The sequence below is a fragment of the Apteryx mantelli genome, chromosome 4 (genome assembly GCF_036417845.1).
Source record: "Apteryx mantelli isolate bAptMan1 chromosome 4, bAptMan1.hap1, whole genome shotgun sequence".
NCBI classification, from domain to species: Eukaryota; Metazoa; Chordata; class Aves; order Apterygiformes; family Apterygidae; genus Apteryx; species Apteryx mantelli.
In genome coordinates, this window is record NC_089981.1 from 51,283,957 (window position 1) to 51,302,707 (window position 18,751).

General features: G+C 43.3%; 2 protein-coding genes across 3 annotated transcripts; one reads left to right on the top strand and one right to left on the bottom strand.

Moving 5' to 3' along the window:
- Positions 1–1,283: 1,283 nt before the first annotated feature.
- On the top strand, positions 1,284–5,976 carry SLC10A1 (solute carrier family 10 member 1). Its single transcript, XM_013959330.2, has 4 exons — positions 1,284–1,722; positions 2,446–2,656; positions 4,180–4,358; positions 5,337–5,976. Exons 1-4 carry the CDS (start codon positions 1,289–1,291, stop codon positions 5,593–5,595), a joined length of 1,083 nt encoding a protein of 360 aa, XP_013814784.2. The 5' UTR covers positions 1,284–1,288; the 3' UTR covers positions 5,596–5,976.
- A 4,445-nt stretch (positions 5,977–10,421) lies between these two features.
- SRSF5 (serine and arginine rich splicing factor 5) lies at positions 10,422–15,060 on the bottom strand. 2 transcript variants are annotated; one of them, XM_067296546.1, is made up of 8 exons: positions 14,918–15,060; positions 14,174–14,319; positions 13,892–13,962; positions 13,618–13,713; positions 13,135–13,204; positions 11,786–11,859; positions 11,335–11,445; positions 10,422–11,174 (listed from the first exon to the last, which is right to left on the bottom strand). In XM_067296546.1, the coding sequence occupies exons 2-8, from the start codon at positions 14,297–14,299 to the stop codon at positions 10,931–10,933; spliced, it is 792 nt and encodes a 263-aa protein (XP_067152647.1). In that variant the 5' UTR covers positions 14,300–14,319; positions 14,918–15,060; the 3' UTR covers positions 10,422–10,930. The 2 variants fall into 2 exon arrangements, with proteins under 2 accessions (XP_067152647.1, XP_067152646.1); XM_067296545.1 differs by having other exon boundaries at positions 10,422–11,177; positions 14,918–15,058.
- Positions 15,061–18,751: the final 3,691 nt, after the last annotated feature.

Here is an 18,751-nt window from a genome sequence, read left to right on the forward strand (position 1 = left end):
CCCTAGCATGGTGCATGTACCTGCTGTTCAGCCAGGTGATGGGAAGCAGCAGGGAAGAGCAGAAGGGGTCCCTTCAGCTTCTGCAGCAGTTAGATGAACAATCTTTGATAGCCACCTCTTCGGTCCCTCTTCCTGCCTCCGTGCCCTCTCCTATTTCCTTGCTCACCAGAGAGCTGCACCCATGCCGTGACATGAAACCTTGCACTGGAAGCAGAAGGCAAGTAGTGTCGGAGCAGAGAGGGGGCTAAGCTAAAACTGCTTGCTTGACCTTGCTTGAAGAGGTTGGGCCATGCCAGCACTGCTCACTGGATCACAGTGCAAGGTACCTCAGGCTTCACCATGCAGCCTGTCCACCTGTGCTGTGCACAGTATGCAGCGAGCATTGCTTTGCACTGTAGGAGCTGCTCAGGGGCTCCTCGCACACAGAACCTCCCCTTGACACCAAGGCAGGAATAATATTTTGAACATTGGTAAAGCTTAGAGAATTCATTCTCGTGCAACCAAAAACTCGCTAGGCAACGTCAAGCAGTGCATGTCTCTGTCCATATCCTGGCTCTGATAAGAGGAAATTGCATCAGTAAAAGAGATATGAAAGCCTCTAACAGTTTACCAGAGAAACTACTTGTCCATAGAGGTAGTTTCTACCTAGCCTTACTATTGAGAGATTGACTTATGGCCAGGAGCATAAGGATTTTATAAGCCTTCTTAAAAATAAAGTACCCTGGATGCATCATGCTTGTAAGCATTGGCCTTAGAGATGTTTCATGGCCAAGAGTTCTTCTGGTTTATTTTGCTTTGTATGAAATGTCTCTCTCTATTGATTTTAAATGAGCCTCCCTCTCATTTTCACCAGCTATGCCCTTGTTCACATATGGTGAAAACAGACACTAACGGAGTGGGAGACCAGAGTGGAAGTATAGGCAAGCTACACAAGGTACTACTGAAGCGAGCAGGATTCATGTTTCATTGTTATGAAACAGAGACGGAAACTGGGCTTTGTGACATGTGTTGATTGACAATGTGAGTAGTAGAGATACTCTGTTGTGATTCTATGCATAAGGAGAATGCTTCGACATCCTAGGCAAGAAGTTTCCAAGAAGCATAAATTATAATCAACACAATCCCTCAAAACAGACTTCAGCTTCAACAGCTGCTAAATGATAAGAGTGGTGGCCTGAAGGAGAGAAGGTGCAGACCACAGGCAGGAAAAGAGCTCACATTTTGCTTGTATTTACTGAATTTTATTCAGATTTCTGAATCAATCCCTTTCTCACCTTGCCAGCCGCTTATGGAAGAAGGGACCTCTAAACTCTTCAGCAGAATGAATAAGACCAAGGGAGCCTTTGAGAGCCCGGAGCTTTGGAGCCCAGGTCATACACAGAGCACCTCCTTGACCAGCACTGCACCACCATTTGCATTTGGCCAGCAGGCCACAGACAAAGCCCTGAATGCGATCCTTATTGTGGTCCTCTTCATCGTCATGGTATCTTTGGGGTGCACAATGGAGATAACCAAGATCACAACTCACCTCAGGAAACCCAAAGGGGTAGCAATTGCTGTAATGGCTCAGTACGGTGTAATGCCTTTGACAGCATTTATTTTGGGCAAGCTCTTCCAGCTAGGTACTATAGAATCCCTGGCCATCCTCATCTGTGGCTGCTGTCCAGGTGGAAACCTCTCAAACATCTTTAGCCTAGCACTGAAAGGAGATATGAACCTCAGGTAAGGAAAACTGAGCACATATACATTGCCCAGGCCAGTATAGTTGTACAATCAGTTCAGAAGCTAGCTTAATCAACATTAGCAATCCCCAAGAAGCTAAACAAAGACTGAAATATTAAGTCTAGAATATTTTTAAAGCACACATTGCTCAACAAACCAATTTGTCCCTGCTTTACAATAAAATGGAATTTACACCTTTCTATGAAGCATACAATATAAGTCACTCTTGATGAGATGGGTGCTGGAGCACTTTTTCCACCTCCATATAGTAGTACACATGCCTAATGTTACCTCACTTCTCCACCATGCCAGTTATTGGTACAGCTGGAGACCAGCTGCCTTTGCATGTAGAATGACAGCGTTGTCTGAAGAAGCTGCATCCATGAGAAATGTGGAACTAGAAGTGGCCCTCATTCCAACAAACCCTAGCAATATCCAGGCAAAAATATTGAGCATGGTTTTGGCACTTATGAATTTCTGAAATACGAGCTGTACCTGTAACAAAGGTCCTTTCTGAGCTTAAATTAGAGCTTTTCTTCCCCCGTCTCTATTTGTATTAAGTCCTTCTACAACCTGATAGTAATGTTGAGGAAAGTTCAATGACAGGCTGGAAAGAGCAAGGTAAAGTTTTAGATTAAAATCATGTGTCCAGGTTAGTAAGAAAATGACCATATTCCACAAAAGATGTTATTCTTTTACTGAAAGGTTCTTTCTTCCTCTCAGCATTGTAATGACCACATGCTCAACAGTCCTGGCAATTGGACTAATGCCGCTGCTTCTGTACCTTTATTTGGGAGGACTATATGAGGGTGATCTGGAGGGCAAGGTGCCATACAAAGGAATAATCGTCTCCCTGGTCCTTATGCTAATTCCCTGTGCCATTGGCATCATCTTGAATGAGAAGAAAACAGAGTACACTGGCTTCGTCATCAAGGTAAGAAGTATCCTGTGCTAGTCACCTTTCAGCCAAGGGCCTCAAGGAAGCTTACAAAACTAGAGGTATAGAGAAATTAACTTCTTTAAGGCATGCCACAAACCAGTGAGATGGCTGAGTACAGTACTCAAAACCATCACTTTAGTCTTTAAACAGTATTTGCTAATAGAGAGGTCCTCAACTTCTATTGGATGGACAGCATTTTGTAGGCAATCTCCTACTTTGCTCTCTTCTGTTAGTTTCAATTTTAACTTTATTTTCTATTGCTACAAGCAGCACTAAAAACTGTAACCAAGCAGACCCAAGATACAAAAAAACCTCCCTGCTGTTCTCAGAGCTCTAGCACTGCGCAAAAGGCAAACTGCAAAGCTTCTACTTAGAGCAATGAGATATCCATCCAGCCAAATCCACCAGATCACTAAGCACCTGTTTAAGTCTGCAGTCATCTCCCTACCCTCTTTGTATATCTAGCATTTAAACAGCAAAAGGGAAATCTGGACAACCAGGTAAACATTGCCTAACCCAACAACTTCAACAGCAGTACCCAGAGAGCTGCTAACAACTTTGCAAACCTGTTTTTCATAGCTTCTTTCACTCAGACTCCATCTCATCAGAGAAAATGGAACAAAACTTTGGGTGCCAGGACCCACACACCTGATAAAATGGTATTAGGAGTAGCCAAACTCTAAGAAGCATGGGAACCCAGGAGTCAGGCTAGAGCAAATGTAGGAGGACCATAGCTCTTCATAGGTTCCTTTACTAAGCACAGGAAAGTGATGACCAGATTTCTAAAAGAAGCATTAAAAGTCTAGAGTGGAAAGGCAACCTATACTGACCCAGCTGACCCTTGGCTCTTTTTCCTTTCTGCTAACACCATCTTTGTATTTCTCTTCTCTAGAAGAGGGAGGGGGTACAGTTGCTGTAAATAAACAGCTGGAGAACTCCATCTAAACTATTCTCCAAAGTGGAGAGGCATGAGAGTTACATATTCTGCCTCCCAAAATTACCCAGGTACTTCACCTGCTGAATCACCAGGCCCCAGTGAGATGATCTGAAAATGCAGCTACCACATTGCATACCTGCTGTAGGCAGGTTCTACCTGTGAGTAACATGGTTTCCTCCCCAGCTACTTTGGGTGAAAAGTATGTCATACTTGACCAACAGAGGGACCTGGGCAGAGTGACATACTGTCATTCTGCCTGAGAAACAAGTGGCTGGTGGACCAAACAAAAAAAATACTGGTCAGTCATTTTGCACATGTGCCAGGAAGGTTGTTATTTAAGGTCTCTCTAGGTAATACCTCAAAATCACAAAGGAAGCTGAAATGTCTAACAGCATTGGCAAGTCTCTTCTTGATTACTTGGTAACATTTAAGCCCATGAAAGGCACCTATGCACCACTGTGGATCTCTCACTATATACTTACATATATGATAGATGGAACTGGACACAGCTGCTTCCAACAGTTGAGACATTTTGATGAGGATTTTTGTCTTGTCCGTGTCTTGAACACTTTCATTTTAGACAGGGATGGCTGTGCTTCTACTATCATCTGTTGCAATAATCATTCTGTCTGTCATCAATGTTGGAAGCAGTATCACGGCCACCTTCTCACCAGCACTCCTGGGATCTTCTGCCTTGATGCCTTTTATTGGATTCCTGCTGGGCTATGTTCTCTCTGCAGTCTTCAGGCTTAATGATCGGTACGTTCTTCCACTCCCTCCTTGCCAGAAGAAATATAGAATAATGGGAGCTCTGATGCAGAGCAACGGTGAATGCATTGGTTTCAACATGGAGGTACTTTCATAAAATGAACACTGACTAGTCTCCCAGAATTGGCTCTATAAGTATGAGCAGATACCCTGCTGGCTGCAATACTCCTATATTGTGAGTGGGGAGAGAAATGAATTCAACCTCTGCTCCCTGCTTACCTCAGCAAAGAGTGGGGAGGAACAGGAGGAACCATTTCTCTGAAGTGTGTACCTGATCACCACAAGAAGGGTGGAAGTCCATTACACAAGCTCCCTGGACAAGCTGAGGATGGTTTTGACTTAAGGTCACTAGTGACCCACAAAGTGTACGTTACCAGCCTCTGTTTTCAGCAACGAAGTAGGAGAAAGAGGAGAATGAACAGTACCAAACAAAGAGCAATGGAAAAAAAGAATTAGGGAATGACAACAGAGACTGAACCTCAAGTGACAAAATTATTATTCTACTGATAATTACATCAAACTAGTCAGTGCATTCAGCTGAAGCCCCAGGAATTCAAAACAGAAACCTTGAACCTTGCATATAAAACCCACTCCTTCCCTTTCTCATCCTGCCTAATCCAGATAAGTCCCCTAGCCCTCACCTATTTTCTATTCACTTTTTGTCATCACATCTTAGACTCCTCTTTTTACCTCAGAACTAGGTTCCTTCCCTGAAGCTGCAGATCCCAGAGGAGCATGACACAAGGCCTCCAAAACACTGTTAAGCAGGAAGTCCACATTTATAGTGCTGCCTCCTCACATTACCAAGGGAGCACAAAGTGAATCTCCTTTCTGGGTTTCCCAGTATTGCCTGTGCTGGAAGCTGCTTCATCAAGAAGCAAGTGCATGAGGTATCGAACAGCAAGGTAAGTTGCTTAGAAATGGATCAAGTCTTTAATATATGTCTGGGTTTACCTGTTTCTTCTCCAGATGCAGACGGACAGTGTGCATGGAAACTGGCTGCCAGAACGTACAACTTTGCTCTACTATACTCAAGGTCACCTTTGCCCCAGAAATCATTGGTCCCCTGTACTTCTTCCCACTTCTCTACTTGATGTTCCAGCTTGGAGAGGGTCTTCTGCTCATCCTGGTCTTCAGGATCCATGATAGAATAACAAAACCAAATGGCAAGTGCACTTTTGTTCCTGTATTTCCCAAGTTTTCCATTCCCAACCATATATACTTATAAACAATTACCAATGAACCATTGCTTTGTAGGGGCAGAATTCAGTTGCCCTTTAACTCAGTTACCATACACAATACACAAGGGCTAAACAAATCACAAGCAAAAATCAGAGGTAACTGAAGACATTAGAAATTGCTTCTTATATCAACAGTGTTTTGTAATGCAATACATTATCTATGGTATCAGTGCTCACAGGTTTTCAGAGTTCTGTGCTTGAACCACAGTAGGTTCAAAAAAGCTGTGATTTGCTCAAAAGCTGTGATTTACACTGAACACATGCAAAGGATAGTCACATGCTTGTCTAAAACTACAAGAGAACATTAGATACTCTCTGATGCAACAAATCCTGGCCTCACTGCTAGCTGAAGAGGATTCACTGAGGGTGTCACTTTTGAGGGTGGAAGGAGGAAACAAACAGAACTTCTGCTGAGTACTGTAGCTAGAAGAAGGAAGCTTTTAGATCTTCTGCTAGAAAGTACACAAACAAATTCAGCTTAATTAAAAATACATTTGATATATATAGTATCAGTACAAATGTGAGGTAGACTCTTCTCCAGCTTCAACAGGTTCATAACATCAAAGTCTAGCTGAGTCTCTGTGAAGATAGTTGGAAAATGAACTGCTGAATCAGATCCTCTACCAGCCACCCTAGCCCTGCCTCTAGCTGCCATCTCCAGTCACTCGGGATACAGAGAAGCAGCTGAGCAGCACCATGGGCTGTTATAAGAGCATTTTGCTATATTTTACAACTATAGATAAATGATCACAAACACTTCCTATTACACATAAAAACACTCAGTTTTGATCCTCAGGCACATCTTCAGTGCAAAGCAGATGATGTTGGAAACAGCCAGAGAGGAGGCTCATAAACCTGTTGCAAAAAGGGTGGCTTTCCAGGCAGATTCACGAAATGATGGGAAACAAAATGGCTGAAGTATTTGGATAAGACTTCAAGTTCCTTTTATCACCTAGCAACAACAAATCTTAGCTTTTACAAGCTTTCCATAACCTAGGTTCAGAACTATGCATTCTCATTAATTTTTTTTTCCTGTAGATGCAGCAAAAATGACCTGCACAGCTATCACCCAAGACAGAGATATCGCCCAAGAAATAAAACCAGTATCAAGACCCCACAGAAATAGTGGGAAACCAGGAAAACAGTATAGAAATATTGTGCAACAGATGCTACCACTAACCCCTCAAGCTCTACCTTCTGCAGAAGGCTTACAAGTCTCCCACAGTTGTGTGTAAAACTTGTACTACATGCTCATTTTAAACCAGAGGAAGGGATCTCCCACAGAGCTATCCCCACCCTGTGTTATCTCCCAAAGACCTTCTTCCACAGACTAAGCCTCTTCCCACCATCCCCATGAGGGAGACTTCCAGGATCAGGTGTGGAGACATCCATGACAACCTACAGCTACTCCTTTTCATGTGAGATGGTTTAATGCACTAACCTCTCTGCTGCATTCCCAAGTGACTGCCCCCACCTTTGTCCATATGAAAAATCATTTCCAGTATCAATTCCTTAAGTTCACTTTTTCATAATTGTCTTACTGGCAAATGTTGGAGGCCATTCCCAAAGACATCCCTGAAACTTAATGTACATTAATTTCTCTAGTGGAGACCCGAAATGAAGTGTGAAACTTTCTCAATACAGCATCCACAAACTGAGACCAATGTCCCGTTCAGGGAACCCATGGACTGCTGGTCATTCCCATTTTCCAAGAACCCAAGTACTGTACGGTATACCATTTGTGTCTACATAGCAGAGATCACAAAAACTCACACAGTCACGTAACCTGCATTAGTGTGAAGAGTTTGGGCCCAGCAAGCTGTACGTGAGCCCTGAACATGCCTTCCTTTTTATGAGCCAGTCAGCTAACTACAGCATATTTTCAGGACATCATCTTGCTATTTATATCACACTACAGAGATGACTATGTTGAAGGATTGGCATTAGAACTTTAAACGTGCTAAGTATGCATTGCAACCTAAAGTAATACAGCTTAAAGAATAAACAGGACTGTAATGAGAACCTACACTTAATAAAGCTTCTGTCATAACCGCTGTAACCTGATGCACAAGTATAGGTATCACAGTATCATCTGTAGAATCATTTTTGACAAGCCAACATAACTCTCAGCAGCGCAAAGCCTAGCAACATGTTTTAAGATTACAGCCCACCCAGACACCAAGCATCATGGCAGCTAGCTCGCCAATACAAAAATCTATTCAGGCTGCCAGTGAGGAATTGTTTTAGAAACGGGCTTCACAACAGCTGGAGCAGAAAACATCCCAGAATTATTTTTGTTTTGCTAAATATAAGGGAGTGATGTGTCTGAAATAACACCCCTTTCCAGTGATCAGGTGCCTTCACCCATGTGGATTCTACCTGCAGCCAAGTCCCACTTGAACCTATTTGAAATGCCCATAATCATTCAAGCAAGCAGAAAGGATCAAATAACTAAAGACAGAGCAGCTAACCTGACATTCTAGGCAAGTTTCAATGCCTTCTTTATAGTTAAAAGCCCTCCTCTTCCACATTTCCTAAGAGAATGACCCAACATCTGAACTACTAGCCTGAAAGCGACTGCCCACCCACCAAAGCAGACTAAAAATAATTCAGACTAACTGCACGTCAATCTGAATAGCTCTCCCCAATATTCTTGCTTGCAGGAGCACTTACTAGTTTGATATAGTGTCACATCAATGGACAGATTCATCACGAGGTCCAAGAACTTTTCAGGTAACTACGTTACTAGTTAATAAGAAGCAGCAGCTCTAAAACAGTAGAGAGAGAAGCCAACAGGGTCTGCAGAAGAAAACAAAATAAATCCCACAAGACCACAGCCAGCTCGGAGTTGAACTACCTTCTGCCTTTCCTAAAACCCGATCCACAGTCCATCCTAGGTTCTAAGGATCTTCTTAAACATTTCGGTGAATTACTGAATTAGGTTTGTTAAACACTCTAGAAGAAAGCACGTTTGTTACTTAAGTTTTAAATTAAATTCTAAGGACCTCTCTTGTAATATGGATGAGGATTTGAGAAACATTGGGATTACAGAGGATCACTGTAAGGCATAAACATACAAGATACCAGAACACGGAAATGCAGGGCAACATTACTGCAGTACTCCCACCCACAAACTTAAAAATCCCTCCTCTTCCCTCAAAATGAGAACTAATGCCTATAAAAATATTGTATCTACACCTCAATGTTCTCTCCTACAGCATTCACTTTTCAGAATTAGTTTGAGCTATATGTCAATACTGGAATTAAGACTTTGGGGAGGGGGGGATTTAAATTATCTTCTTACAAGCATCTTGCTAGTAAGTATTCAGTGGTGGTCAGAGAATTTCCTCAGAAGCTTGGACTATTTTCTTCTAGCAAAGCTATAAGAATACAGAATTATATGACACAGCTACACAGGCACAGCTCCCGTTAACTGATCTTATAGTCAGGGTATTCTGGTAAAACCTAAGCAAGGTGGTTTTGGTGCAGAATGCAGCTCTTTTAGACAAATTACTGGAACTCAGCATTTCTTCCTTCAGAGCACAGTGAAAGTCACCTCCTGCTACTGCTCAGAAATTTCCCTCAAGAAAGCTGAACGTCATCATCCAGAATTCCCATGATAAGTCAATGGTAGCAGTGAACATTTGCAGAGAAGTCTTCCAAGATGCTCACTTTTCAGATTCCTTTGTTATACTTGGAAATGGTGTTCACAGCTGCCCTGTTAAGCCTTAATAAACCATCTCAACAGCAATGAATACAAAGCAAACTTCAGCCTCCTAGGTGAATAAATGCTTTGAACACTGAAATGAGTTAATTCAAGTATGCTGTTCACTACACACAAACTCCGGAATTGTTCTGGGAAAAAGGAATGGGATCATACTGAGCCAAAACCCTCAACTGCCTTCTGTAAGCACATAGCATAGCACTCTCATGAAGCCTCCTTTCCTCCTCCCCTCAGTTACGGATCACCACTGCCCTTTCTGGGAACAGAGCAAAGCCATCTTTATTCCTTGGAATTCACATACTACCCCGACTGTCTGGACACCGCTGTAAGTGCTTACAACCTGTGTTCTGGGTTTAAATATCTGGAAAACAGTAGAGGGCAGCAACTGGTGTTCAGGGGATGCTAGCAGAATTACAAGCAGTGACTCTACATTGAAGCTGGAGAGAAGAACAAAGGTGAGCACAGACATCAAGAGGAAACAGTGATTAGAAAGCACTACACTGGTTTGTAAGTGCAGACACACTAACTGGACAACTGCATTTGTCTTTAACATTACAGGCTTATTCTCTAAGCAGTAACTAAAGCATAAATGATTCATCCTTTCTACTATGAACTATCATAGGAGGGTCCCCCTTATTGTCAGGTTTCTTATTTCAAAACATAAATGCCCATTGAGATCCAAGGACAGCTATATTATGACTATACCAAAATAGTCTCACCAAGGCAGCTTCCTGAATGAGCTAACTTTAAGACTGCTTGGTTCTCTAAAGACAATAAAATTCAACTTTTTAGTATGATGTATTTAAAGGGAAGAAAGTCTTTCCCCCCACCCCCCACCCATAATACTCAACAGCTTTACTATAGCTCTATCTTTAAGAGACCTTCTACCATTGCCTAACTGCACGAGGCACACTTACAAATGCTTTATTAACAGTAAGAACACACCAGATTCAGAGACAGGTTTCTTCTTTATATTTTATTTGAGCTATTTACTTCTAAAGTATCAAGTAGGGTGCTTTATAGAATACTATTACCACAGGCCAGTGAAATGGGTGTTTTCTTAGTGTAGTGCAAGTCATATCAAATGAAAAGCTTTCAAAATAAAGTTTTATTACCAATATTGACCAGCACTTAATCTGCTGACCTATAACTGAAACAATGGTTCAAAAGCACAAAAAAATACCCTCTGAAATAAAGCTTTATGTACAGCACATGTAGAGCTCTTAGATGCCTAAAGCTATTAATTTGAGATATTAAACTAATATCCTGAATTGCCATTCACAGTTGAATATACTGGGAATTAAGTGTTTAGATAACTTTTTGAGTACAAAAAAATTTGTCTGCTTTAGTTATAAAGAGCTCTGCCAATATACACAAACTATACACTTCAGACATTCACAAAAATGTGAGCAAGAAAAGGGTTATCAAAAAACATTTAATACAATTAGTCAATATCCCTCCCTCCCCATGGTCCACATCTACAAAGTTCCCCCTCCCCCCTCCCTGTCCAAACCCTTTCCCACAGAAAGTCACATACTTACCACAAGTTTTAGCAAGTATGGTTTAAAAAAGGGCCCCCAGGGCAAGTTACTTATAGTTCAGTTGCCACTATCAACAGATCTGGACCTTGATCTAGACCTCTGCCGATCAGATGCTGGGGATTTAGATCTACTGGAAGAGCCACGTTTCTGGCTCTTCTCTGGCATTGGAGATCTACTAACTGATCGAGACTTGCTACGGCTCCTACTCCTTGACCTGCTGTAAGACTTGCGGCTTCGGGAACGGGAACGGCTACGAGACCTGGATGAACTTCTGCTACGGGATCGTGACCTGCTTCTGGACCTACTGGGGAAACAATGAGCATCACTGTTAGCAATGAAGCATCACAGGCCACTACAATAACCAGGCAATTCACTGGTCTCCAGTGTGCTTTTTCTGGTCAGACTTCAAAGCTTTCTTTTATGAATATTTTAGCATTATTTCACAGATTAGAAATACATACCTGTGTCTTTTGCTGCCTTCAATTAATTTGATTTTCCTTCCATTAATTTCTTTACCAGAAAGCTTTTCAATAGCATTCTTTAAATCACTGTAAGAGGCGAACTCAACCACCCTAGAGAAATTAAACAAGGAAAAAATAGTTCACCGTTATAAAAAACATTTTTGATGATATGGCAAAACAGACCCTGGGGGAGGAAAACAACCAACCACCCACCATCACCATCCACCATGCACGTACACCACACTGCTTGGTACAGTCATCCCACATCATAAACTCAACCATGAATTCCAAGATTTCCTTCCCCAAATGCCAGAGAATACATTTTCAGAAGGTAGCTAAATTAAACCTTCAGTAGCTGCTGAGAACTAAAATTAGACAGATTCCTCAAGTATTTATGTAATATACACAAATATTATTCTACAGCTTTTGAGAGAGGATTTTAGATGCTTACCCTTCATTTAGCTTAGGTCTGTGTGCATCTGCAAAGGTTACTTCCCCAGCTTGTCTCATGAAGTCTTTGAGATCCTAACACAAGACCAGTTATGTTATATGAAGAAGTGAAACTAAGTATTTTTATATACATATATATATATATATATATATATAAATTTTAAAAAGCTAAATAAAATTATGACTACTGAAAGAGACAATGTTAGATAAATTACAAACATGGCAATTGCCATACTTGTATTCTATCAAAATTGAATTATCTATATCAGGGCACGAAATAAATGAAAAAAGCATACTGTTTTAAGCAAAATGCTAATAAAGTCTCATTTAACATTAAGGAACATATTAGTCTATAAAGATTATATCTAATATATAAAAAATACATTCATATATATATACACTGGACTGAGTGCAAAATACTACCCATACATTTTTGTACTATGTCAGTCTTCATTTACATTACATGGCTTATATATATATATACAGAATTACATTCACATAACACCAATTATTTTGTGCCCCATATGTCATTAAAAATATAGTTTACTTTACCTTTATTAACATTTCCCTAGGCTAGCCAAGCAGCAAACTGCATTAAGCGACCGGAGATACCGTCATGATTTATGCCCGACTGGCTCTTCGCCACCCACTTGACGAACACTACCCAGTCGATGGAAGCCATTAATCGCACTGCCCTCCCTATTAGGAGACTATTGACGGATCCAGACATTTTCTATGCTTGAAGTTACCAAGGACCACTTTACTGCGATCAGGATTCCAACGACCACCTAATTTCGTATCTTTCAACTCTTTTCGACCAGGATCTCTTATTCGGAAGCGTTACAGGAAGAACAGCTCTCAACTTAGGAATCAGATCTCGTTAACGCTCTGGGATCGCTGCAATGTGGCACTTTAAGGAGTGCATCGATAACGTCTAGACCGGCAAACACAGATCTAGAGGTGGCCAACTGACATTGTAGGAGCTGACTGGAAAGTCAACCAGGCCCAACCAAGAGTGACCAAGACAGAACGATTAGGATAACCCACAGGCACTCCTCGTCATAAGGCCAACGACACAGATAGGCTGGCAAATAAAGGGTTTAATATGTGGTTAAAATTGATTTAAAAAACAAGAAAAAATAAATATATTTCCTCAAATATATACATTTATTATTATAAATTAAATTTAACTAGTTTTCATTGCAAATATTTAAGTTACATTATTTAACATTACATTAATTATATAAACATTATAATAAATTTAATTTAATTTTAATTAATAATTTACAAAATTATTATATTACATACCCATTAAATGAAGTCAAAATAGTTAATCGTGTGTTAACAAACCTGCCAGCTGACTCGGGAAGATAAATTTTCTACTATGAGGCGATTTTCTGTTCTTACAGGTGGAGCATTTCTGTTCAGAAATAAAAGACTGTGACTTTCAGTAGTAATTAAAATGTAACTGCATTTCAGTATCAACAGAAACTGTACCAATAATTGGTATTAGTGTTACAGATCAACTATGTGATACCTTCAGTAATATAGGACAGGCATTAAGTAATTTGGGGAATTAAAAAAAAAAAAATTAACTGTAGTTAAGGCAGTTTCCTTTACACTGGTTTAGTCAGGGAAAAGTCCCAAAAGGACAGAAGAGGCTAGCATATCTAAGAAACTTTGTAATTCTCACTATCCTATCTTACTGTCACATCAAAGGACTGAATAAAAAAGGCAAATAATGCCTTTTAGTATCTCTTTCTAGTTCAAGTTCTTGAATCAGATGAAACCATTTTTTTTTTCCCCTCCCTACATCAGTTCAGTTTTACATACCTCCTGTCACTACGTGGACGTCGGCTACTAAAACGGTCAGAGTACCTCCCTCTGCCTCTACCCCTAGAGCGTGCCCTTGCATGCTCAATTGTAACCCTGGGGAGGAAAAAAAAGAAACAAAACTATGCATCTATATATGTCTTTTAACATTCCCTAATAGTCATTTAGGAATATACCCACAGTGTGGTTTTAGCACTGCTGATAACGAAATGGAACTTAAATATATAAAATAAGAAAGTCAATTTTAAGTAGCACATAAAATAAGAGAGCTTACCTCTCACTGCAAAGCTCTTTTCCATCGAGTTCATAGACAGCATCATCTGCATCCCTCGGATCCTCAAATTCCTACAACACCATCACAGCAAAAAGACTGGATCTTTAAAATACTGATGCATAAATATCAAAAAAATTGTCGAACTGATGTGCTACATGCTATTCTAATCCAAAAACCTTAATAGCATTCTTTTAAAACATAATTCTTCCTACATCACATGCCGAGATCCGAGTGACCACTAGCGGACAGGTGCCCTCGGGCCCTGCAGTGGGGTGAACTCACCACAAACCCAAACCCCCTCTTCAGATCGATGTCCCGGATGCGGCCGTATCCCTTGAAGAACCTCTCCACATCCTTCTCCCTGGCGGCTGGGTTCAGCCTCCCGATGAAGACGCGGCAGCCGCTCATGGTGGTGGGCGCGGAGCTCGCTGCGGGAGACACGGCGCCGAGCCCGTGAGCGCCGCGGCCCGCCGCCCGCCCCCGGCCCGGTGACTCAGCACGCGCCCACCCCGCGCAGCCGCGCTCCCTGCCGCAGTCCGCAGCAGGCCCGCGGCCCCGCCTCGCCCCCGCCCCAGCCCAATAGGAACGGGACAGGTGGTGTCCGCCCTACTCTGCGCCAATAGCAACCGGGCGCTGCTGCCGTATTCCCGCCCCTCACACGCAGCCGCCTAGTTCCGCCCAGCCTGCCGCCGGCAGCCGCCTGCACATGCGCGCCATGCTCGAACAACCAGGGGAAGAAAAGCGAACGCCATAGCTCTACCACAAAATGGCGGCCCGAGCCGCGCCCAACAGCGACGCCAATGGCGCCCACTCCTAAGGGGGACACTACTTAAACACGAGCAGCCGGTAAAACCAACTGCCGCCCAGGCGAGCCGGACGAAGGCTAGCACGCTGCAGAGCCGGGGTGCTCTATGCCCCAGCGAGTCCTCGGCCGAGCGCTCTCCCGACCCCACCCGCCCGCGGCACCGTACAGGAAGGTCCCCGGCCTCGGCCGCGCAGCGCAGGGACTAGCGGCCCGTCACAAACCTGGGCTGCGGCGGTCTCGGGGCGGGCCGAGCCGGGCGGGCGCGCGGTGAAGCCGGTGCTCGGCGAGCGGGCAGCTTTCTCCTCCCTCTGCGACGGCGCACTCCCGAGTGCCGGGCTTGCCTCGGTGCTGCGCCGCAAAATGGAGGTGGCCCGGCACGTCATCGGCGCTCCACGTGACGCCGGCGCGGCGATTGGCGGAGGCGGCTGCCCGGCCCGTTCCCCCCGGAGAATCTGGGTCACTGCGGGGAGGGGGCGCTCGGCCCGGCCTTGGCGCCGGCTGCTCTGCCCTGGGCACGGGCTGCCCCCAGGCCGAGCTGGCTTGCAGCTCTTTAACCGAGCCGGCGGCCCGGACCCCTGCCGTGTCATAGCAGGGCCTGGCCGCTGCCTCGGGCTCCGGGGAAGCCTGCGGGGTGCTGTCGGGCCGGCCCGGCCCCGGCGCTCCCTGCACTTCGTCGGCACAAGCGGCCCCTCGGCGTTTTCCAGCCTGTGGAGGAGGCCTGGGGGCGGCCTGGGCCCCAGCCCCCTTGCTGCTGCCCCCTCTGTAACCGGGCCTTCCCCAGACCCCCTTCCTTGTGCAGGGAGAGTGAGGCTGCAGCTCGAGTATAAGCCTTGGCTGCCTGAGGCGTCCTGCATAGGCCAGCTCACGCATACACGTACACTGAAGCTGCTGGTGTGTGAAGAAAATTGGCAATGGCGTTAGTACTAGTGTGGAATATAAAAACTGAATTGAGCTACTTCATCTGGAAGCCATTTTGAGAATGCAGTAAAAACACAAACAAACCTGTTTTCTCATGATGTTACATAGCACAAGGCTGTAATTAAGGCTCAGATGATGTGGTAAACAACCATCATGCTCTTAAATTTCTATAATGTGTAACAGAGGAAAAATTGCATTGCATTTGTGTTCCAGGCAGGCACAGGAACAAGCTGAGTCTTGCAGGAAAAGGCATTTCTCTCTTGCCCCTGAAGAGCAAGGAATAAGAGAGGGAAAAAAAATCACACAAGCAGCACCTGATCTATTTGTTTTCTCATTTGGAGTCAAGCGCATAATGACAAGAGCTGAGCCTAGTTTCTGTTTTACATAACTTTGCAGACTTCTATCACAGCTTGGTTTCAAGATTATTGCAGTAAAGGCAACAAATTGTCCCAAAGGGCATTAGAAATGCAGAAGACATCTGGAACTTGAAGATATATCCAATAATTTTCTAATACAGACTGAGGTTGCAGCTCTGTGCTTATCATTGCCAGATTTGTGCACTGCTGCATCACTTGCCTTAACACACAAGTGTTAGCCTACAATTATAGTCATGTCAGGTTGGCCAGAGGACAGTATGGTTCTTTTGCTAGCATTCTCCCACAATGTCACCTGAAATCCCATGCAGCTTCCAGTTATTCCTCTTACAGACTGTGAGATGCTATCGCTGTTACATTGTGTGTCTGTTAGTAAGCATTTCTATGGGGATGACTTTCTGTTTTTCACACTTAGTCACTGAGATGAAATACAGTTTCCTGGAATAATACTGCACGGGATGCCCCTGACATTGTAGCATTATATGAGCACCTCTCTCCCCTTTCTGTTCCTCAAACTGCAACAGTGTGCAGCATATCAAAACTGAGAATGTTATTTCTGCTATGTGCAGAGTCAGTGATGACAAAGATGCGTAGCTAGAGGTATATAGCATGGACAGCTAGCAGTATCACTAGCTCTTTGATTACAAAAATACTTGCATTTTGTGTGACATCTGGCTCTGTGAAAAAAGCAAAGATGATTCACACAGGAGAATGTGTAGTAGAAGAAAGAATTTTGGCAATAAAAGACAACACTTGTGATAATCCATGTGGATTATAACCCTTACCTACTGAAAAAGGCAGATTCAGGTGTGCCATCTAAAATGTAACACCAGTGATTTCACGATGGGCTACACCGTTCTAACAGGTAACATTGGAACAGGCAGTCAGTCCTGTTGCTGTCAACACTCTGTCTCTTCTGACCGTACAGTGAGCCATTTCACCGAGCTAAACTAGCAAAAACTAGCCCTGAAAAAGGCAGCAAGCAGATTTGCTAGTTTAACTCCCTGAAAATCAGCTTGCAGTGGGATCAAAACAAGTGCTGGCACAGAGAGGAGAGGAAGGAGCAGGAGCACCCCATTAAGAAACAGCTGTTAGCTCATTTTAGCAGTGTGAAACTGCAGCCTAAAAGCATTGTCTTTGTTACTGCAAGCCAGAAATCTCCTCTTCATCCATTTTCAGACCATTGGGAGCAGGGAAGTGAAAGTCAGGAGGGGATCCAGGAGGTAAGGATCACTTTTTGAAAGGCTTCCCTGTTAGCCAAAGGTGTTACCACACAGAGGTCTGGTACTCTTTTATTCACGTGGAGTTCCCACACACGAGAGTCATTTACAGACCCATCTGTTTCCACCCAGTTTCTCCATGTTCTGTGTTAACATGAAGGAATATTTCTCCCTTTGGGGCTTGCAGGCCATTTTTTGACCACCTGGGACTTTTCACCACTCCCGCTACTGGCTAGTCTAGTGAGGTGCAGAACACCTACATTTCTCCACACAAGCAGGCTGAAATCTATCTAGTTAAATTCATCAAGGCTACTGGTGAAATACCATCATTGCTATTTGACAAGTCGGCCTAATCTGTGATGACCCTAGTCCATAAAGTAGTTCACAGTCTCAATCTACACCATCAAACATCTTAAATGGCTAGGGAATATACATTTGGCTATCTGAAATTAAGATGTCACGTCCTCTATGGTAGGCTCAAGGCTTACCATTGCTTCCTTACTAGAGGCCTGTTTATATGCTCTACCCTACATGACTATTTGAAAGCAAAAAGGGGATGAGGCAGCAGGAGACTAAGTGAAAGCCAGAATGAAATCCCAGCTTGTTCATTTGCTCCTGGGAACTAGAGGGGCAAGTCAGAGGGGTTGTTTGGGATGCACAATTCTTGACCACTGCTGGCTGGGCTGTAACACTGTTATTGTTGTTCTTAAAGCAGTAGGCCATAAATGCATATCCTTCTTGAATGGGGAGTGGGGGCAGATTTGATGAGGATCTACAAAGTCATGAAAGGCATAAAGACAATGGATAGGGATTAGCTGTTCACTGACTCTTCCAGTACAAAAATTAGAAGTCATCAAATGAAGCTGATAAGATGCAGGTTCAAACCACACAAAAGGAGGTGGTTCTTCACCAACTGGTGGTAGACCTCTGGAATAACTTACTGGAAGATGATCTGGGTATACGGTTTCACCCTACAGACAGCTATAAACAAGGGGGAAGGAGGGAACATAAAAAAAAGGAGGACAGAAAAAAAGAGGGGCTCCAGTTCAGAGACTCTACCTTCAGTTGTTGAAGACCATCTGAAAAATTACTGCCCCTCAGATCCCAAGTGAAGCTGCTTGTATAAGCCACATAACCAAAGACATACTCAGCACATGCCCAGCTTCCACAATGGTTCTGTGAACAGAAGCAGAAGTGTTTGTTAGCACCCTCTTCTGCTATCAGTGAGCATATTCATTACTGCTTTCACTAAGTTACTCTGCTCCCACCTTTCTTTACTTTCTTCTTTCCTATTCGCTTATTTGTCTATTTGCTCCCTGTCCTTTTTTCCCAAGGCTCTGTGAATTAACACATTTCTGTTACAGATAGATCAAGTGTAGCTCTCTTAGAGGTAGCAGCAACAAAGGCTCTAGAGCTACTCTGTACAAGTCTCAGAGAGATGGCATAAAACTAAGCACAGAGAATTTCACATTTAAGCACCAAATGCTTTTTTCAAAATCTTCAAAGAAAGTAAATGAAAATTGAGGTAGAAAGAAAAGAATAA